The following is a 23367-nucleotide window of genomic DNA, read 5'->3' as shown; positions in this document are numbered from 1 at the left end:
TGTCTGGCAAATGGAAAGTGACGTATCCGTGGCCCACAGGCTACGGGTACGGGTCCGTATCTGTAGACACTACCATTTTTAATCTTTCTGCTGATTTTTTTTGTCTAATTTTTAAAAGTCGTTTTCTGTCTTTTCGTAGTTTTTTGTCATTTCAGTCTCTTTTTTCGTCTTTTTTGGTCTAATTTATTATCATTTTTTGTATTTTATCAAATTTTTTGTTATCATTTTCAGTCTATGTTTTTTTGTCATTTTTAATCTAATTTGTTTTTTGTCATTTTTCAGTCTTTTTGTCTAATTTTTTGTGATTTACATGTAGCATTACTGACTTTGCCTGACTTTGCCTCACTACTGTTTTTCCTCAAAAGTGGCAACTTTTACACAAACTTGCACATATGTGACCATAAAATAAAGGCGCTGTTTTTGTGTCCGTCTCTGTCACCAGGAGGTTATAACCTGGCGAACACAGCTCGATGTTGGACCTACCTGACGGCAGCAGTGCTGGGAAAAACTCTGTCTTCTGAAATACCCGACCACGAGGTATGGCGACGCACATTTTCATAATTTCCCCAAACGAACACAAATGTTCATTGTACGGTCGCACACGTAAAAACACAAACAAACCCCCTCCTTGTGTCCGTCCTCTGCTGAGTCACTCCGTCTAATCAAAGATGGTCGCCTGTTTCTCAATAAAGGGGTTTGTCTTCAGGTGAGTCAGACCAAGGCGACGTTGACAATTCCTCTCTGTCTGCTACATTAAACACCGGCTCCTCTCAATCCAACTCATTTGGCAGGTGCTTTTTTTGTAATAGTGTTATTAAAGGAGGGAAAAATGCAATGTTTAAATAGGTGAATTCAGCTAAAGAAGTGCTGCGTCATTTATTAGTTTCCCTTCATATACTCTACCAAATGTGGGCACACCTTCTCATTTCATGTTTTTTTTCTTTATTTTCATGACTATTTATGTTGTAGATTCTCAGTGAAGGCGTCAAAACTATGAATGAACACATATGGAGTTATGTAGTGAACAAAAAAGTTGATAACAATAGCTGAAGCATCACAATGATATGAATTCTTAAAATTGAAAAATATCAACTTGGGATCCGGCAAAGTTTAAGCTTGACTTTTTGAACAAAAACCCAGCCACACCGACGACTTTTTTAGTTTGCAGCTCATTAAACATTCTTTAGTCGTAGCATTAAATAATTGGACCGAGCAGTCTCGATTCAGTCGGTTCCTTTCTGCTGCAAAAATAGTGGATTAATCCTGGAAGACTGTTGATGAATGCTGGAGCATATCGACCTACCAGCCACTGCAGCACTAAAAATGAGGTTGCTAATGAAATATATACTTAAATATTTGTTGTATCAACACTAGTTATGTTTAACTGGACATTGGGGACCATTAGGGACAGTCAAAGACAATGTATTTATATATATATATTTAGTGTTTTAGGTAAGAATAAGCCAGCTATGATCCATTTATACGTTTTTTTAAATCAGTTTTTAGATAGGTTTCCATCAGTCTGTATACATGTTTTTTAAATCAATTTTTATATAGGTTTTAACCAGTTTTATATAGGTTTTTATCATTCTTTATATATATTTTTTTAAATAAATGTTTATATGGGTTTTTTGCAGTTTTTCTATGTTATAACCTATGAATAGGTTTTTATTAGTATTGGGATTTTATCAATTTTTATATAGGTTTTTATTAAAGGTTTTTTTGTTTTTGTTAGTTCTTATAACATTGGTTTTAGCAGTTTTTATGTTGGTTTTTATAATTTTTTTATAGATTTGTGTTGGCTTTTATATAGATTATTAGTAGTTTTTATATAGATTTTTAGTAATTTTTATGTAGGTTTCTATTAGTTTTTGTTTTGTTTTTTTTCTTGCTTTTTAGGTTTTTGATTAGTCTTTACATAGGTTTTTTTTCATCACTTTCTTCATAAGTTTTAAGCAGCTTATATATATATATATATACACACACATATAAACAGTTTTTATGCATGTTTTCATTAGTTTTTCTATCATTTTTTAGCAGTTTTTATACAAGTTTTCATTAGTTTTTATAAAGTTTTTTTAGCAGTTTTTGTACAGGTTTCCATTAGTTTTTCTAGAGGTTTTTGTTAGTTTTTATATAAATTTTTAGCAGTTTTTATTTGTATATAGATTTGTTTTTTTTAGATATGAGGGATCTGAACCTATAGGTTAAATATAATCAAACACTGCATGTGAATAATTACTTTCTTCCAGTGATAAGTGAATCTACACACTTATCAAACCCAACATGCAGCCTGATCTTGTTAATTAGGTTAAAGTGAGGATGCAAAACACACCTACTGACCCCAAATGTGAGCATACACAAGTTAGTGACGGGATGAAAAATGAAGTTTATTTTAGTAAAAGACGTTTCTTCATTACGCTAAATCAAATCGAGCCGTCCTCTCTGTCCTGCTTGACACTCAACACAAACACAAAGAGCCTCTTTCTGATTTTTGGACCTTGTCTTGGTCGAATGTAATGAATAGCTGTGACTGCCTGAGTGTGTGTGTGTGTGTGTGTGTGTGTGTGTGTGTGTGTGTGTGTGTGTACGTGTGTGTGTGTGTACGTGTGTGTGTGTACATGTGTGTGTGTTGGGACTGAGATGAAGGTACCTCTTGTTTCTCCTCTTCAGCGTCCAGTGGCCCTACATAGCCTTTGACCTCATTAAGGAGCTCTCACTGAAAACAAAGCCACTATCAGTGCAGGCAGCTGCCGTGTAGATGATGAAGACGAGGACGCACACACACCAAACACACACACACGAACACACACATTTTCGATCTCATTCAAAGCCGTCTCAGCCTCCTTATGACTTTTCCGAGCTTCATTTTTAAAGCACTTATATGTTCTTAGGATATTTTTAATGTCATTTTCTACTAAAGTCGTCCAGCTACACAACTTTACTGTGTGTTAGTGTGTGTTTCTCTGGCCCGATAAGAGGGGCATTTATCCACGATGACCAAGCAGAGCTGAAGTTCCACCGACGTGGACGAACAAAACCTACCTTTGTGCCCCCCTCTGTGTCAGTGTGAGCGTCTCAACCCCGCCACTCCACCGTGGACAAAACCACATGAATACTCACATTCATTGCAGTCGGATAATGCACTGGCCTGTTTTATAGCGTTTTCATGTGCTTCATTGTGTGATAAGTTGCCTCCAATGCAGACTGAACAGCTGCTGACTCAAATGCGTCCTAAATATACGAATACAGACACTTTTAGGTTTTATCGGCTCAAATCTCTACTTCAAGAAGGTCAAAGTGTATTAACTGTCCAGTAAACTTCTGTGACTACGAAGCTTTTAAAACAAGAATAGTCACTTTGTACGGTAATATGGTATGAAACCCTTCAGATCAAATTAAGTTCTACATTCAGCTGAACACAGAAAACTAAATTCCCTTCTTGAGTCATCTGTACACCTTGCTAGTAAAAGCTTGGACCCCTTTGCCTTCAGAACTGCCTTAATTCTTCATGGCATTCTTTCAGCAAGGTGTTGGAAAGATTCCTCAGAGACTTTGGTCCATATTGACATGATAGCATCACACAGTTGCTTCAGATTTGCCAATCTCCTGTTCTACCACATCCCAAAGGTTTTATTGGATTGAGATCTGGTGAGTGTGAAGGCCATTGGAGTACAGTGACCTCACTGCCATGTTCAAGAAACCAGTTTGAGATGATTTGAGCTTATCCTGCTGGAAGTAGCCATCAGAAGATGGTCCACTGTGGACATAAAGGGATGGTCATGGTTAGCAACAATACTCAGGTATGCTGTGGTGTTTAAACAATGCTCTGTTGGAACTAAGGGGCCCAAGGCGTGTCAATAAAATATCCCCCACACCATTACACCATCACCAGCAGCCTGAACCATTGATTCAAGGCAAGATGGATCCATGCTTTTTATGTTGTTTATACCAAATTCTGACCATCTGATTGTCGCAGCTGAAATGGAGACTCATCAGACCAGGCAGCATTTTTCCAGTCTTCTGTTGTCCAAATTTGGTGAGCCTGTGGGAATTGTAGCCTCAGTTTCCTGTTCTTAGCTGACAAGAGTGGCACCCGGTGTGGTCTTCTGCTGCTGTAGCCCCTGCACTCCTATTCGTTTCAGAATCACTGCGTTCTGTTACAGCTGCTGGACAGTCTTCAGCCCTATTGCTGTTAAATCTGTCAGCTGCTTTTGACACTGTTTACCACTAAATCCTCCTCTCCACACTCACTGAGCTTGGCATTTCAGGATCAGCCCTCCGCTGGTTCATGTCCTACCTCTCAGGAAGATATTTCAGAGTATCTTGGAGGAGAGAAGTGTCTGAGCTGCACAGTCTATCCACAGGGGTTCGTCAAGTGTCAGTGCTAGGTCCCCTCCTCTTCTCAATATACACAATGCAATGTTCCACTCCCAGGGTTTCTCATATCATTGCTTTGCTGATGATACCCAGCTCTTCCTGTCGTTACCCTTGGACGACCACACTGTCTCTGCCTAGATCTCATCATGCCAGAAACCTCAGCATGGATGAAAAAACACGACCTTCAACTCAACCTCTCCAAGACTGAGCTCCTTCTCATCCCAACCAGTCCCTTTATTCAACAAGAAATCAACATCCAGCTTGAATCAACCCAACTCAAGCCCACAAAGTCAGCCAGAAATTTGGGTGTCATGATCAATGACCAACTATCCTTCAAGGCTCACATGACCTATGTTGCTCGGTCATGTCGGTTTGTCCCGTAAAGCATAAGGAAGATCAGACCTTTCCTGTCTGAACATGCAGCTCAACTCCTGGTACAGACTCTCATGATATCACGCATCAACTACTGCAGCTCCTTACTGGTAGGTCTTCCCACATCCACGGTCAAACTTCTGCAGATGATCCAAAATGTAGCAGCAGCACTTATGGTTTTCAACCAGCCAATAACAACTCATGCCACGCCACTGTTCAGATTGCTTCACTAGCTTCTAGTTACTGCCCGCATAAAATTCAAAACTCTGACACTTTCATTCAAAACTACAATAAAACAGCTCCCTCCTACCTGAACTCTATCATTCAGGTCTACACTCCCTCCTGATCACTTCGCTCGGCCAACAAAAGGTGCCTCATACAGCCACCACAACAGGTCCAGTTGCTATCCTGACTCTTCTCCTCTGTGGTTCCCTGGTGCTAGAACGAGTTACCAAACTCTGTTCTATCTGCAGAGTATATCCCAGCTTCACTGAACACCTTTGCACTTGACAGACTGCAAAAAAAAATCCTTGAATTATTGAATCTAAAATGCTAATCAGACATTTCCAGGGCCCAAAATGACCTTTAAACTGATTCTCAGGTCAGAATATCAGTTTAAACCCAAAAGATGCACCTGAGAAATACAGTAAATTATCACATCTGATGAAGTGGAGTTAGATTAAATTTGTCTGTTTGCTTGATGAATAACTATCCAAAGTGGCTGATCAGAAGTCTCTCTAAATGTTTCTGGATCTAATGTGGAACAGACAGTGTCCTTATTACTCATAGACAAACAGCAACAAACATAACAAACCTTATCTTCCTTAAAGGGTGCTTTTGCAGGTTCTATTGAGATTAATCAGAATTTTTAGAAACCTGAACCCTCTACACAGGCTTTCAGGCAATTTTTTTAGTTTGAAACCGTTTATTTTCAATGAAATCCAACCTTGTGTTTTCCTCAGTGCCCCAGAGGATGAGTGGAGCTGCATGAAATAATTAAAAATAGTAGCCTAAGGAACACAAACATTAGTCAGAGCCGACCAACAATAGTGCTGTAATATTCACTGATTACCAGACAAAATATTGCGCTGCAGATAAAACCGCACAATGACTCCACTTCTGTCACACTTATTATGCTCTGATATCTTATGAAAACACAAGTGAAAGGGAGTCGGGCCGCCAGGTTGGACGTCATTAACCCTCGCTGCTGACTTGTATTGTGCGTTAGCAGTTAGCTGATCCTCATTGACCCTCATTGTGTTACGGCAACAGAGCAAATCTCTGTGTGAATCGGAGGGCAACAATATGGGGCAACTATGAATAGCCACGCAGGTCGAAGGTTAGCCAATGTTTCTGATTGGACAGGCACAGATTGTCTTTATGACATTTTTAGTCTTTTGAGGAAGAAACTAATTGTTCTGATTAGGGATGTGCGCGACTCGTCGTTTAATTGTTTAACCGCCAACTCATTTATTAAACGTTTAGTATTTTACTAGTCGGTTAAACGCTGCATTAAACATCATGCACCTTGTTCCCCCCCCCGGCACAGCCACGCTTCGCGGCCCCTGGTCCCGACCGGGCGCCGCCATGCAGCTCTACGCTTGGGTGTGCGCCGCACGCTCGTCCCGTCTGGGCTACCTGGTTGATCCTGCCAGTAGTATATGATTGTCTCAAAGATTAAGCCATGCAAGTCTAAGTACACATGGCCGGTACAGTGAAACTGCGAATGGCTCATTAAATCAGTTATGGTTCCTTTGATCGCTCTCTCAACGATACCCAACAGGCTTATCAAAATGTGTGATCCACTTGTGAAACTCTTCCTCATCTGTCAAGCAAACCCAGCCGTCATCGTTATTATCAGTGCATTTTCTCCCGCATCTGCTGCCATTTCCGCGTTTTTTTCAACCCCCGCTATCCCCCTCTTCATTAGCGGTGTTTTGAACACTCCAGCTACACCCACCACGTCCCCTCCTGCCACCCCGAAGCAAAGCATCAGCTCCAGTATGTGCTGCTTGTGGACTGTCATGGCGCACCGACCCGCTGCTGTTACGCACAGACGCAGCGGCACTTTCTGTCTCAGTGGACGACTGAACATCTTCATCAGAGGGTGAATATTCCTCTTCAGAATATGAGTAAGCCATTACTTGACAAAGTACTTTGTCAGCATTGACCAGACCCCTCGGTACGGTGAGTTTTCTCACTCTAAAATGTGCCGTCTTGCGCTCTGATACGCTCCGACGGCAAGTCTTGTCTCCTCAGTTTTCAAACTCTGTAAACTCCAAAACTTTGAATGAAAACACGCCCACAACTGATGCTCAGATTGAAGTTCCAGATGTCCGCCATCTCATGGTGTACAGTACATGAGGCACACGAGGCATTATATTTGAAGCTATGGCTTATTATGTTCAGCAATGTTGCTTGTCGCAATATTGCGACTTTGGCGCTTAAAGGGTTAAATTGCAAGTTTTCCGAACCGACTAGTCGCAAATAAAATTGGCGACTAGTCGGTTTGGAAATTAGTCGAAATTCCCATCCCTAGTTCTGACTGTTAAAATAAAGTTCAATTTGATGCTATGCTCTGCTGGTAGCATGTTATGATGAGAAAGATGTTGTTAAACCACATCAGAATCTATTGTTCCTGTGATTGTCCCATATAAAACAACAAAAAAAGGATGTTTGTTTTGCATTGCTGAGAGATTAAGAGGTTTGAAATACTATGCTAAATAATTCCACCAAATGGCATCTGTGGCTTGGAAAAAAAGATGTTAAGCTAATGTCATACAAGCTTGTGTTTACATCGTGTATATTGCCCCAAATCTGCTGCTTGCTTTTGGATAAAATTCAACCCATTTCTACAATTGAGCCTCAAAACAGAGCTTTTTGTGAATTTGAAATTTAGTTGAATTAAATTTTACTTCAGAATTCTGCTCCAACTACTTTGGTGACCAAGTAATTAAATAATGTGGCCCAAATGCTAATATGTAAAAATGCTAACTGCTCACATCTTGATGTCCTAAAATTCCAAATATTGGATATCATAGAAGGACTTTTTTTTTGCATCTTTTGTCTCAACTCTTGGTACATTTGTTAGCTTTTTGTAAATTTAAAATTTATTTTAAAGAAAATAATCTTTAAAAATGCCACTTTAGCTGTGAGCTAATGATACTAAATTAAAAACATTTTAATCATTGCATCCTCAACTTTTGTGCATTGCAAATATTACATCCCAAATATGAGCATGCAAAAATGCAAAATCCTCATTTTAATGTCCTAATGTTCCAGGTATTGCATATCACAGACAGACTAGTTTTGGATCTTTTTTCCCCAAGTAACAGATGTCATTTAGTGGAATAATTTATACAAAGCTTTTTGCATTACCTCATATTTGAGTAGTTAAAGCAGGGTTTGCAGTTCAATCTCCGAACCTTCCACGTGATGATGTGTCACAACAAATGATGTGAGATGATGTGAGACAACAAACCCAAAAGTTCTCTGGATGGCAGGTGACTCGTTCAACATTGGTGTGTGAATTTCAAAAAAAAAATAACAAAAAAATAAATTTAATGAAATAAAAATGAACAGAATAAATAACAATAAGCAAATTAATTAATTAAATAATAATACATAAACCAGAAAACAAAGTACCACTAAGGTAGAAAAGCAACTACATAAGTGCAAGTATTTTCCATGCTAGCAATGCATCCATTATTGCACTACCGTTCAAAAGTTATGGTCACCCAGACAATTTCATGTTTTCCATGAATACTCACACTTTTATTCATGTTCTAACATAATTGCACAAGGGTTTTCTAATCATCAATGAGTCTTTCAACATCATTAGCTAACACAATGTAGCATTAGAACACAGGAGTGATGGTTCCTGGAAATGGTTGCTGCTATGTAGGTATTCCATTAAGAATCAGCTGTTTCAGGCTAGAATAGTCATTTACCACATTAATAGTGTCCAGAATGGATTTATCATTCATTTTAATGTTGTCTTTAGCCGTGTATGTTCATGAGCGTCCATTTTACAAGCCAAGAAACTAACAAAGAGCTAACATACTGATCGTAACGTACTAAATTTTAATGGCCTTTTATGATAAAAGTAAATTTGTTAAAGAACTAACTATTAAATTGTTTAAAGCTAAAATGTTCTATGTTGTTAAAATGTTAAAATGCTAAAATAGTCGCATTTCACAGCTAATATTCCTGGCGTTATGCTAAACAGTAGAATATTTGCATATTTTTGAAAGCCTATTTTAGTTTTCTCCCATTTTGCGTCCTCTCAGACTACTTTGGCTGGTCCAGCTTTGTGTTTGTGTCCAATCAGAGCAGTGGGAATCTACCTTTCTCTCTGTCTCTGTTCCACCCAAACCCATTCTGCTGCCTAATTCTGTTCTCGGTCATTTCCCAGCAGCTGAGTCCCTCTCAGGCTCACTGCTCTGATTGAAAAACAAACCACAGATCCAAACTTCCTGCTGCTCCTTCAACAGGCAAACAGGCAGACTGACATGCAGAGTGTGAATCCAGCTCATATCCTTTGTCACATATTGTACCGCTGCCTTCTCTTTCCTGTCTCCGTCCATAGAGCTGCAACTGTGGCACCACGATTCACTTGATTTGTAAACTCCAGGACTCTCATTTTATCTCTGTTTTATTTGGCAGAGACTTGCCCACAGGTAGTCTTTTGTCTCAAGTTTTGGACAAACTTTAAGCAGCTTCAAATTCTGTTATTGTGAATATTTGATTCATAAATTAACTTATACCTCTAATAAATGAACCATATTAGAAGCTGCAGGTAAATAAATTTGCTAAAGTGGATGGGACATTGGATTACCATTTGAAGAAATGCCATTAACACCCTCAAATTAATTATTAAAAGGCTACTTAACATGATTTCAGCTCCAAAAGGCTTCATTTTCTAGATTAAACACGTTTAATTACTCTGCCAAGGAACGCAGTGGAGTTATCTGACGATCGGCGTACGTTTGTCCATCCGTCTGTTTGTCTATTAGCAACATTACTCAAAAACAGACTAACAGATTTGGATGAAATGTTCAGGGAAGGTCAGAAATGACACAAAGACCAAGTGATTAGATTTTGGCAGTGATGAAGGCTTATAGTCTGGATCCATGGATTTGTTAAAGATTACTGTATCATTGTTAGATGGCAGCATGGCGTCTCTGTAACTCTAACAACAAATGAACACTGCGTCAGCTGCCTGCTGCTGATCACATGATTGCGATTCAACTACAAATCCACCATTGCCGACTTATTGGGACTTATCCATCAGAAATGATACAAGGCACAATTGATGAAAACTTCTGTAAATATGTTATTGTAAAAATGGCCTGTGTTTATACCGTGCTTTACTATAGCTGAAATGATATCCAAAGCGCTTTACATTATACATCACATTCACACACTGATGGTGAAAGCTGCCATGCAAGGCGCTAACCATGACCCATAAGGAGCAGTTACAAGATGGCCACTCTACCCACTGAGCCATGCCGATGGCTTTACAAACTTGCAAAAGAATGGTTGTATTTTGTGAAGAATGAACAAAACTAAACCAGATCAGTTGTGCAACTCCTTTTCCCCATGTGGCCTATAATTCTAAAATAAGAGAGCCTGGCTTTGTTTCTCTGCTTTTATGACATTTCAAGAATTTTCTGAATGTCTGGACCAGCAAACCTCAAAATTGGTACCAAGAGAAACATTATTAGTATTTGTTTTCCTCTTTAAATTGCTGGCACGGTACGAGCTGATAAGACGCAGCCAAATTTTTATCAGAATTGCTCAACGGCTAACTCGAATTCCCTTCGTCTCTGCTGGGAGGAACAGAAGTAAATACAAATGTGTGTCCGTCTCAGAGCCGCACAGGAAGGGAGGACGTCTCTGCTCCCAGATTGGCAGTGGGGGGAAGCGTCCCGCCTCTCTACTTCCTACTTCCTCTTTTCCTGTCTGCAGCCACTTCCTGTCCTGCCCCTTGCTGCCGTCAGGGGGGACGTATCTGCTCCCAGAGTCAATCACCGGAAACATCGGCGGGCGATACAGTGTGTGCGACCCGGGGAAATCTGTCTGTTTACGAAATGACACAGAAAATGTGCCCGAAGAAGCTGATTAGTGTCTTTTGATTTTATTATGGAAGGAGGGAGAACTCAGAAATGTTGTCTTGTGCAGTTTAACAGAGTTTTAATGTCATTAATCGTATTAAATCCTGGAATCAACTTGCACAACATTTACAGGGGCTTTACATATTGTACATATTTTACTACTTGCATTTTTAAATAGTTTCCATCTATCACTGCCTGCAGTGCAGCTGAAGTCCCTCATTTTTTTAACTTAATGTGACTTTTAGTCAAAGCTGAATCACTAAAGGCCTCACAGTTGCACCAAGAAGTGCAGATTTTTATGTATTTTATTGTAGAATCTGTAGAGACCTTCAAACTGCAGCAATTTTGATCAAATTTAATGATTTCAAGTTCATATTTGGGTAATATTCCCGTCCGAACCACCTGTCACATATGATTCATTCAAAAACTGTCAGAAAGTTAAAAACCTGACGATTTTTTCTGCTTTTACAGTTTTTAACTCTGATGAATGGTGCAATTTTGGCAGATTTTTTTGTTATTGTTGTGTTTTTTTGTAAGGATAGCTCGGACAGACTCGATCGTAGAAAATGGATCATCACTCATGTCCTCATTTTCAGAGCCAGAGAAAGATAGATGGATAGATAGAGACTTTATTAATCCTCACGGAAATTCAAGTATTCAGCAGCTTACGTGGAACAAAGAGACAGGTTAGTAACAAGATTAACATTTACATTAAAGGTTAGTATATACTATAAAAGGCATGCTCTACAATACTATACACTTTAAAACAGTGCTATAAACTTTAAAACTGTAAAAAAAAAACATTTCAACATCTATAGAAATGCGAAATGAGAACCAAAATTTCATTATACAGTATTTACACATTTCAAGGCACAGTGATTTAAAGTTATTCAGACAGACAGTACAAAAGTGAGCTTGCACACACAAGGAATTTGTCTTGGTAAATGAAACTTACAGTTCTTACGAAAACTTATTTAGACAACAAGATTACAGGGTTAGTAAGTAAATATAAAATCTAGTCTGATATTGGTCAAAAGACCTAATAAATGTAACGATCAAAAAAAAAATTGATACGCTAAGGAAGAAGTATTAAAAAGACAGAAAAATAGCTTCAGTCTATTGCACTGTCTGCACTTATTTTCCCATCAAGTAAGATGTTTTTGCAAACTGACTGTCCACATATTTATAATACTTGAACTTTGGATTTTGCCAAGGAGATGGAGCCTCAGCGGAGTTATGTGACGATCAGCGTTGGTTTGTCTGTTTGTTTTTTCAGGAAGGTCAGAAATGACACAAAGATCAAGTGATTAGATTTTGGCAGTGATGCAGCTTATAGTCTGGATCTACGGATTTGATAAAGATTTCTGTATCATTGTGATATAGTGGCACAGCGTCACTGTAACTATGACAACAAGTGAACACTGCATCAGCTGCCTGCTGACGATCACATGATTGTGATCCTACTACAGATCCACCGCTGCACACTTGTCGAGACTTATTCTTTGAAAATGATACAAAGAACAATTGATTAAACTATGGAGGTGTTTCTGAGTCCCATCAATTCCGCTACATATTTAGGTCATGTGATTCGATATTTGTACATAATGCACACATACATACCACACGCCTGTGCTCAGTGCAAAGTCATTTTGTTAGGGGGTACATCAATATTAAATGGACACGTTCTATGATGCCATGATTTCTCCCACAAATTTTTTCAAGTTTCGGAAATCATTCAGCGACTGAGCTGCCTTGGCGGAGTACTGTGCTCTCTGAATACTTTTTTTGTTTAGTACTTGTAGTTACAACTGAGCAGACAATAAAACCACATCACTGTGCTTTCACCCACGAGGCCATAACAACTTATTTTAATGCATTTTCGATGGATTGCACAACATGCACTGGGTGACACTGGATGCATTGTGCACACATTTATAGTATATAACACTAAGGAGAAGAATTACCACAGAAAACGTATCACTGCATCAAAACAGCATGATCTGATATCCAGAGTCTCCCAGTGTTTCGTAGTAGTATTTGTGGTGTGCCGCGCCTTAAAAGGAAAACTGTCAGATGAGGCTAAAAAAGACGGATTGATGAAAAGGTGGGGTGGGTGAAGCAGAGTGCAGAGACAGAGCAGCGTACGTGCGCAATGTGACCCTGATTCAGACATTTTTCTTTCCCTTGTTGAAAACATTTATTAGATAGCGCCTTCGATAGCAGACGGAGTCCATTTGTTTTCCCTGAGACGTTTTCCTCTCCGCTGTGCAGCTCGGCATCCTTCATGGCTGCAGATCCTGCTGATCGCTGTGAAAACAAACATGCTCTGACACACACACGCTGCTATCCACAGATGGGCTGCTGCATGCTAACAACCCACAAACTTTCTCACAGCATGCACATATATCACGCACACAAGCTTGTGTATGTACCTGACAAGTATGGACCTTACATATATCATAAATGCTGCCACAGGGTTGTACTTTCAAAGTTAAATTTACGACCAAAATTAATGCCACAGCAGAACAAATGCACAGGAAAACCATAGGAGTAAATCTGAAAGATAAATTAAACTCTATTGATTCCTCACCGGGAAAATTTACATGGTGCAGCAGCTGGATACAGATAAAGAAAAAGAAGCACAAGAATTGCAAAAAGTACAATAAGGTTAAAAAATAAAGATGCAATAATAGAAAAAGTCTCGTATGATGAATCTACACATGCATATGTACATTATGACAGAGGTAGGTTTACATATGGACAAGTACAGTTATGATATGATGAATTGACCGGGATGGCATGGAGGTTAATGAACCTGTAGTTCTGTTATTGCAGTCAAAAGACATAAATAGTGGAAAAGACCAGTGCTGAACAGGAAGTTATTACGCATTAATATGATCAGTTGTTCTTTAATAAATTAATAAAATACCAAATCTAGGTACACTACAGGCCAAAAGTCTGGAAGCAAGATCAAATGATTGTACGAAAAAATGATCGTTTCATTGGTGCAACAAAATAGACATAATTATTATATAAAGCGTCACTCATCATAATACAGTTTTACTTTAATTAAGCTTTTTTTTTTTTAAATCTGTACTCTAAAGATTTATTGGGATTTTTGTCTGCAAACTCTCCAAGCCAAAGAGCTAAAATGAATAATGCAAACTCTAATTTGTTTTTTACTTTTGTACTGAAGTTGTGACTCTTGCAAATCTGCTCAACCCTAAAGCTAAGCCCTTCTTCTCTTTTGTTAGCATTTATTCAGAAACTGTCTGGTAACTTCAGTGTATACCTAGGTAAGGTATATTGATGAAAATGGTGCATATCAACGAAAGCAAAGTCTGATCAACCACTGTATACATCCCGGAATGCATAGAATTCATGCTGGTTTTAAACAAAGACGTGAACAGAAACTTGAAGTTGCTTCCAAACTTTTGGCCTGTAGTGTAGGTCTGTCATTGGATTACTCCTACATTTAAATGTTGCAGGCTTTATGTTTAATTTGTATATTTTGTGCTGACTTATGTGCAGAACTCACAACACTTCATAAAATCCTGGTTTGAGCAGAGGCTACTCCTAATAATACATAATGCTATGCTGCCGCCTTATTTTCTTTCAGTATCAGCATAGTCCTGCTGCTTTTCAGGGTTTTTAAGGGGACTGAGAGGTTTTTCCAGCATATTGTTCAAATGGAAAATAGTGGGACCCATCTTGCTAGTTTCTCTTTCTTTGGTTTGGTTCAGAACCGACGAAGGCTCTTGGATGAAGCATGAAACATCCTCAAGAACCAAAGAATGAAATTCAATTAATTTCTGCTGAAGTTCTTTTGATCCCCATCCCCTGGATGATTGTGAATCTACACAAACTCATAAAGATAAAAACTTACCAACTGAAAGATGCAGCCTGGTCCATTTGTTGACATTGACGACATTCATTATTCTATTGGTATCTCCATCATGTACAGTACATGCACCTTTTTATCCTGCTATTATTCTTAAACATCCACTACATACTTTTAGTTGTCACTGTTTGCATTTATCTGAATATTTTTCTTATTTATTAGCTTGAAGTGCTTGCACTGGTGAGGAACGTGACAGGGAAATGACATTAAAGAGATCTTGAATCTCTTGAATCTTGCATACACCCATAAAATTAAGGCTCAAAGCAGCTTTTCTCATGCCGGTTGCGATTTTCTTACTTCCACAATCATCCAGGAAACATGCGACTTTTCTCATTTCCTAAGTGGGTAATCAGTCTTACATTGAGCTCCATTGTCTGGCTCCACAGATCTGCTGTAGCTGCAAAGTATTCCACATGTGACGGCTTTATTTCAGCTTGCTCCTTGCATTTTTCATACATTTTGGGATACTAGCTTCAGAAAAATCAGCTTGTGCTTCTGCTTATCAAACGACCAGACGGTGTCGCCTCATGCGTCAACTGTTTTCATTCAACCTCATCCTTTCTGTGGCTGAAATATTGCCATTTAGCTGATGTTGTGTTGGTTTCTGTACCATTCTGCTCTGCAAATGTGGAGCCTGTGAGTCAACAAACTGTCTTTTAAATGAAGAAAAAGCTTCTTACATCAGAGTAATTTTTCTTCTGTTAGGTCAACTGCGTTCGAATGTGAAAACTGTCCAACTTTCTTTTTGTACGAAGCAGCAAAAAAGTTTTTAACTAGTACTCAGATATATGTATACACAGAATAGACACATAGATAAACACACGTTCTCTTGACCAAAATTAGTATTTCTCATGCAAACAAGCTCAGAGAGACAGTGAGTTATGAGCAGAAGGTCCATGTTAAGGACTACAGTAAATATCCAGAGACCTTTTCCTATTTATCTCCCAGAGTGTCTCAGCCAGAGACACCGGAGCCAGTCAGTGGGTATTTTCTGTCTCCTGACCTTGCCCAGGTGACGTAGATGTGCAGTGTCACTGGTGGAAGTCTATCTTTTCACCTCCTTTTCTCTCTAACGAGCTCTTTTCAAGCTGTCTTTTCCTCACTATTAGGAATATCGGAACATTTTATTGTGATACCTTAGCAGCGTCCTCACTTTTTCTCTCCATTTTCTCGACCTCTCCACGGTCGTCCAAACCAAACAAGCAGCCAGCAGGAGACTGAGTGTGTGGTTTGTGTGTCTGTGTGTGTTTTTGTGTGTTGCTGGACAGCAGGAGACGGAGCAATGGGTTCATGGGAATACAGTGTATGTGTGTGTTAAGTAACCGCTCTCATGTTGAGACCGGAGGTAAGACAGAAACTCATCGGGGCTAATTGGAAACAGACACTTTGAGACGGGGCTTTAGCTTTTGTATGCATGCTCTCACACCACACACACGAGCAGATATCCACAAATAATCACACTAAAAACGCACATACATGTACATACTCGTCTGCATTTACTGCACACACCAGTATGAATCCCCTCAGTTTGACTCGGTCGGGCCTGTTAAACAAAGACAGAGCAGTCTTTGTCTTCAAATAAACAAAAGTGTACTCCTGCTGCATGTTGGCTCACTTCGGCCTTGTGTGTAATTGTGTGTGTGTGTGTTGCCAAAAGACCTTCTGAAGTCTTCTCTAATGACGTCCATCTAATCCACTAAAGAGTTTCAGCTCAAAACAAGACATTTCTGTCTTTGAAATGGCCGTTGCATCAGTGTAGAAATCATTACAGGATGAGAGACCAACAAGAAGTGGTAAAAACATTTCTAAACGGTAGATTCGTGTCAAAAATACCAAACATTCACTTGCTTTTTGTATTAGCACGTGCAAACATCGTATTCTGGTGTTAGAATCCGGGTTTCCTTGGGTTTGAGAAGCTAGCTAGCTGGTCAGAAGACTCACAAAGAAATGGACACCATAGCCAACTACCTGTGCAGCTGCAGCTTCAGCCAAATTACGAACAGAAATGTGAAACAAGCAACATTCCCCACAGCTGTCCAGTTCATACAGCACTATAGCCACTCTCATCTCATTACCAGAACTGGTGACCATACTGTTGTTTCCTGTGGTTTTATGAACGGTTTCGATGTGTCCGTGAAAGATGCCATCATGAGGTTTATCCAACCAGTCACGGCTGTGTTCAGTGCTGTGAAAAAGTATTTGCCCCCCCCTACAGAAATCTTCTGTTTTCGCATATTTCTCACACTTAAATGTTCCAGATTATCAAAATAATATTTATTGAATATTAGAAGGAGCTATCCCGCAAACCTATATCGGCCCTGTGAAAAAGTAATTACTCCCCTGAACTTAATAACTGGTCGGTTCCGTGGCAGCAACAACTGCAGTTAAATGTTTGTCCCAGTTTGTGATCAGTCTTTTACATCACCATGGAGGAATTCTGGTCCACTCTCCTCTACAATAGTTTTAATTTGGCCACATTCAATGGTTTTTCAACATGAACTGCCCATCAAGGTTTTGTCACAGCATCTGAATTGAAGTACACACTTTGACTCCAGAACCTTGATTTAGTTCTCTTTGAGCCACTCAGAGGTGGGCTTGCTTGTGATCTTTGGGTCTTTGTCTTGCTGCATAAACCATTAGTGCTTGAAGTTTAGATCAAAAATAGAAGATTTCTGTCGGGAGGCGAATACTTTTTCACAGACATGTACCTTCATCCACCACTTCCTTGTCCGAAATGGGGAAAGTGACAGTCAGTCACCAGTCACAGTCAAGGGCATCTTTGATATTTCCTGTCACTCTTGGCTCCTGTTGCTGACAGTGGATGAACTAAATTGGCCTCATTCTTGATGACCAGATTAGGTTAAAGTCAGACTAACAGTTGCAGAAATATCAGATTAAATTGCAGGTTTGTGTTGTAAACATCACAGCTCTCTGGTTAAAGAACTCTCTGTAATAAAAATCCTAAGATTTACCATGTAAAAGCCATATCCTCCATCCAAACTGGTATGCATGTGAACACAACCACCATAAATGTAACATTCCTGAGTTTTGAAACATTTTTTTCACCATTTACCGACATTATACACACATAATAGTCTTTTTATGACTTTTTATTCCCTAAGAGTAAAAACCAAGCCAACATGGCTCATATAATGCACATTTATAGTTTGTTTTTTGGGGTCTACAAAAATATGTTTGCATGCTTTAATGTTAAAAAACATATTTCTTCTTCTGAAACATTCAGTTTTACTGGATTCCTCTTCAGGTTATGTACTGTAACGTCACATCGATGAGCGCAGGGATTTCGCTTCAGTAGATACAGTTCTAGTGAGGAATGTAGCCGCAAGGGGACACAAGCCAGTGTCTTATTGTGCCGGTTCCAAGCCCGGATAAATACAGAGGGTTGTGTCAGGAAGGGCATCTGACGTAAAACTTTGGCCAAATCAAACATGCGAATCAAATGTATGACTTCCATACCGGATCGGTCGAGGCCCGGGTTAACAATGACCACCATCAGTGCTGTCGACCTACAGGGTGCTGGTGGAAAATGGACGACTGTTGGTCGAAGAAGGAGGGGAGGAAGGTGTGCTTGTAGGAAGAGAGAGAAGAGGAACACCAAGAGTCTAGGACTGAGAGTAGGGACTTTGAATGTTGGAACTATGACAGGAAAAGGTAGAGAGCTGGTTGACATGATGCAGAGGAGGCAGGTGGACATACTGTGTGTCCAGGAGACCAGGTGGAAAGGTAGTAAAGCTAGAAGTCTAGGAGCAGGGTTCAAGATGTTCTATCATGGTGTAGATAGGAAGAGAAATGGAGTAGGAGTTATCCTGAAGGAGGAGTTTGTTAGGAATGTCCTGGAGGTAAAAAGAGTGTCAGATCGAGTGATGAGCCTGAAGCTAGAAATCGAAGGTGTGATGTTCAGTGTTGTTAGTGGGTATGCTCCACAGGTAGGATGTGAGGTGGAGGAGAAGCAGAAATTCTGGTTGGACCTTGATGAAGTGATGCAGAGCATCCCTAGAAGTGAGAGAATTGTCAGTGGTGCAGACTTCAACGGACATGTTGGTGCAGGAAACAGAAATGATGAGGAGGTCATGGGCAGGTTTGGTATCCAGGAGAGGAACGCAGAAGGACAGATGGTGGTTGACTTTGCAAAAAGGATGGAAATGGCTGTAGTGAATACTTTCTTCCAGAAGAGGCAGGAACATAGGGTGACCTATAAGAGTGGAGGTAGGAGCACACAGGTAGACTACATCTCGTTTAGACGGTGTAATCTGAAGGAGATCAGTGACTGCAAAGTAGTGGTAGGTGAGAGTGTAGCCAGACAGCGTAGGATGGTGGTGTGTAGGATGACCCTGGTGGTGAAGAAGATGAAGAGGGCAAAGGCAGAGCAGAGGACCAAATGGTGGAAGCTGAAAAAGGAAGAGTGTTGTATGATTTTCAGGAAAGAGTTGAGACAGGCTTTGGATGGTCAGGAGGTGCTTCCAGATGTCTGGACAACTACAGCAAATGTGATCAGGGAGACAGGTTGGAGAGTACTTGGTGTGTCATCTGGAAGGAAAGGAGATAAGGAGACTTGGAATGAGGAGGTGCAGGAGTGGATCCAGAGAAAGAAGTTATCTAAGAAGAAGTGGGACACTGAGAGGACTGACGAGAGTAGACAGGAGTACAGGAAGGTGCAGCGTAAGGTGAAAGTAGAGGTGGCAAAGGCCAAACAAGGGGCTTACGATGACTTGTATGCTAGGTTGGACAGTAAGGAGGGAGAGACTGATCTGTACAGGTTGGCAAGGCAGAGAGACAGAGATGGGAAGGACATGCAGCAGGTTAGGGTGATAAAGGATAAGGATGGAAGTGTGTTGACAGGTGCCAATAGTGTGATGGGAAGATGGAAAGAGTACTTTGAAGAGTTGATGAATGAGGAAAATGAGAGAGAACGAAGAGTAGAAGAGGTGACTGTTGTGGACCAGGAAGTAGCAAAGATTAGTAAGGATGAAGTGAGGAGGGCATTGAAGAGGATGAAGAGTGGAAAGGCACTTGGTCCTGATGATATACCTGTGGAGGTATGGAAGTGTCTCGGCGAGGTAGCAGTAGAGTTTCTGACTGTGCAGAGTTGTGATAACTACAGAGGAATAAAGCTGATGAGCCACATGATGAAGCTATGGGAAAGAGTAGTTGAAACTAGACTAAGGGCAGAGGTGAACATCTGTGAGCAGCAGTATGGTTTCATGCCAAGATAGAGTACAACAGATGCAATATTTGCTTTGAGGATGTTGATAGAGAAGTACAAAGAACGTCAAAAGGAACTGCATTGTGTCTTTGTAGATCTGGAGAAAGCTTATGACAGGGTGCCCAGAGAGGAACTGTGTTTTTGTATGAGGAAGTCTGGAGTGGCAGAGAAGTATGTTAGAGTGGTGCAGGACATGTATGAGGACTGTAAGACAGTGTTGAGGTGTGCTGTAGGTGTGACAGAGGAGTTCAAGGTGGAGGTGGGACTACATCAGGGATCAGCTCTGAGCCCCTTCTTGTTTGCTATGGTGATGGGCAGGATGACAGACGAGGTTAGACAGGAGTCTCCATGGACTATGATGTTTGCGGATGACATTGTGATCTGTAGTGAGAGCAGGGAACAGGTGGAGGAGAAGCTAGAGGCATGGAGGTTTGTCCTGGACAGGAGAGGAATGAAGGTTAGCCGCAGCAAGACAGAGTATATGTGTGTGAATGAGAGGGACCCAAGATTTTAAGTACTTAGGGTCAATAGTCCAGAGCAATGGAGAGTGTGGAAAGGAGGTGAAAAAGCAAGTACAGGCACGCTGGAACGGCTGGAGAAAAGTGCCAAGTATGATTTGTGATAGAAGAGTTTCGGCTAAAATGAAACGAAAGGTTTACAAAACTGTGGTGAGACCAGCCATGTTGTTTGGTCTGGAGACAGTGTCCCTGAGGCAAAGACAGGAGGCAGAGCTGGAGGTAGCAGAACTGAAGATGCTGAAGTTCTCTTTGGGAGTGACCAGGATGGATAGGATCAGGAATGAGTACATCAGAGGGACAGCACATGTTAGAGGCTTTGGAGCTAAAGTCAGAGAGGCCAGACTGAGATGGTTCGGACATGTCCAGAGGAGAGAGAGTGAATATATTGGTAGAAGGATGCTGAGTTTCCCACTGCCAAGCAGGAGGCCTAGAGGAAGACCAAAGAGGAGGTTTATGGATGTGGTTAAAAATGACATGAAGGTAGTTGGTGTGAGAGAAGAGGATCAAGAAGACAGGGTTAGATGGAGGCAATTGATTCGCTGTGGCGACCCCTGAAGGGAAAAGCTGAAAGGAAAAGAAGAAGATACAGCTCTAGTGAGGAAACAACTACAAGGAAGCTGCTCATTCTTAGTTGCACGGTAAGCAGGCATGTAGATGAATAGCAGAAGAAAAAACTGGACTTCAGTCTTAGTGTTTCTGTAGGAGAGAATAACCTTTTTACATGCACAAAAAAGCAGCTACACACCACACTAAAGGAAGTGGAAAAAACCCAAAAAATGTAATATGGGCTCTTTAATCCCGCTCCGTTTTCTATGAGACTTGTTCTTTTGTTTTAGGCTTCAGTCACCATGGCTCGCTCGGCCTGTTCTGCTGAATCTTCGGAGTCCAAGGCTTTCACAACAGTCGCTGCAAACTGACTGACGCACTTGTGGTCAGGTCTGGCCTCAGAGTTTGTTTTAGTCTCATGGCACTGAGTCTCGGCCTCGCAAATTCCCTGGAAATACATTTTCTTCAACTGACGTGCTCCGGTTTTAACTCCTGGTTGAACCCTCTGTCCGGGTTTCCACCTGTTTCTGTTTTTTTTCTGTGTGTTGGCTGCAGAGCCTTTGGTATTTGCTGAAATCATCTCCAGCTTTCTTTTTTTTTCTCTTCTTGTTGGTGAGGTCCAGGCTGTCTTAGCAGAGGTCTGACTGATTTGTGGTTCCTCTTCTGCATTCTGCATTACGTTTTCTTTCTGTGCACAAACCGGACTGGACTGCCTCATACATTTATTTGTGTTAATGTAACTACCAGACAACACACTGGGTTCAGAAAATACAAATAACATGTGTCCAGTTTGAAACTGCTAAGCTGTTTTTCTGCTCTGGGGAAAGACGATGTCAGTCCGTTAATCAATCCACCACGTTACTCTGGACGGATCGCCACAAAACTCTGCACAGATGGAGCCCAGAGGATGAGTTCTAATGACTTTAATGATTCCCCCGACTCTTCCTGTTGCACCACCATGATGTTCACATTTGTGGTTTAATGCAAAATGTCTCAACGACTATTAAAAGGATTGTCATGTAATTAGGTGCAGACATTCTGGTTACCCTCAGGAGAGACTGTGTTGTTGAGCTGCTGACTTTTCATGTCACGACATCAAAATTGTAACTTTAATGACCAAAAAAATGCAAAACTAAACACAATCCCATCTGCTTGAGCTGCTAGAATGCTATTTAGCTCATATAGTTTTACTCTAAACTGTTGACATGTTGTTGCAAGAGTTATACAGCAGTTGGTTTATGTGCTTGGGTGAGGAGCCAGTGATATAAAGGTCATGACTGAACACTTCTAAGTCAGAATGCTTGGGGAAAACACGATTCCAAACCCCTTGCAGATCTGATTTATCTCAGTTTTTTTGTAGGCTTTATCTCCATTTTTCTTTTTTCTTTTTTCCATTTCCAGGTACATACGTATTCTGTTCAAAATAAGAATCTAAAACTGTTGGAGCCACTTAACCATGCACAAACTCTACAAGTTTGCCCCTTAATGGAACATTTGTTGGTACCATTTCAGGCTAAATGTTCTGCCAAATCAACCAAATGTTATTTGCAAACTGATTGTTCTGATACAAACCTTTAAGAAACTTAGAGACCAAAGAATGTTCAATATCCATGTTTAGAACAGTCAAATGCACAACCAAATTTGCCACAAATATTTAAGCTACAAGCAAAAAACTAAATAATTCAGTTTGAGGAACACAATATACAACTACAGGGAGAAGGAGTAGTTAGGTGGACACGAATACACCAACAAACATCTGTACTGGAGAAAACAGACTGTCCAAGACTTTGGGGAGCTCCTGAGCCAAATGTTAATAAAAGATCAGCAGTTTTTCCTTCTGAAGTAATCGCTGCTACCGCCTATATGGGGGACGCAATGAAGAAAGTGCTGCCGCCATCCCTTACTCTGACTGCTCTCATTGGAAGCCCACCTTAAACTGTCACTGCGGGTCTCCAAATGCAATTTTACCATCCAAAATATATATATTGATATTTTCCAAGTTCACCAATGAATGAATCCTCAACACTTTATTTTTGTGGTAACTCAAATACAAGATGACTAAACCTAAAACTGCATGTGGTGTAAACAAAGTAGTGAAACCAAATTAATCCCTCTGTGATGTAGGAAGAGTTGAGGATTAGAACCAAAACAACAAATACTGTCATATTTCATAGATCTTTTTAAAAAATTATTATTTGACATATTTATGAGAGAGACAAGTTTTGATGTTTCCAAAGTCAGTGATTAATCATGTTGTCTCAGCATTGACCAAAATAATCATGATTATGATTTTTACTTCACTTTTCTTCC

General features: G+C 40.3%; 2 protein-coding genes across 2 annotated transcripts in view; both read left to right on the top strand.

Annotated features, from left to right (window-relative positions):
* Positions 1 to 23367, top strand: part of rps4x (ribosomal protein S4 X-linked) — a 163279-nt gene that overhangs the window by 77788 nt on the left and 62124 nt on the right. The window lies entirely within an intron of this gene.
* The window catches only part of hdac8 (histone deacetylase 8), a 57077-nt gene that overhangs the window by 11200 nt on the left and 22510 nt on the right, over positions 1 to 23367 (top strand). The window contains exon 9 of the mRNA XM_022200978.2: positions 443 to 537. Within this exon, the coding sequence (XP_022056670.1) occupies positions 443 to 537 (95 nt within the window). The remainder of the gene's footprint in view (positions 1 to 442; positions 538 to 23367) is intronic.

This window comes from Acanthochromis polyacanthus, chromosome 23 (assembly GCF_021347895.1).
Source record: "Acanthochromis polyacanthus isolate Apoly-LR-REF ecotype Palm Island chromosome 23, KAUST_Apoly_ChrSc, whole genome shotgun sequence".
NCBI lineage: Eukaryota > Metazoa > Chordata > Actinopteri > Pomacentridae > Acanthochromis > Acanthochromis polyacanthus.
This window is presented reverse-complemented; position numbering and strand designations above follow the sequence as displayed.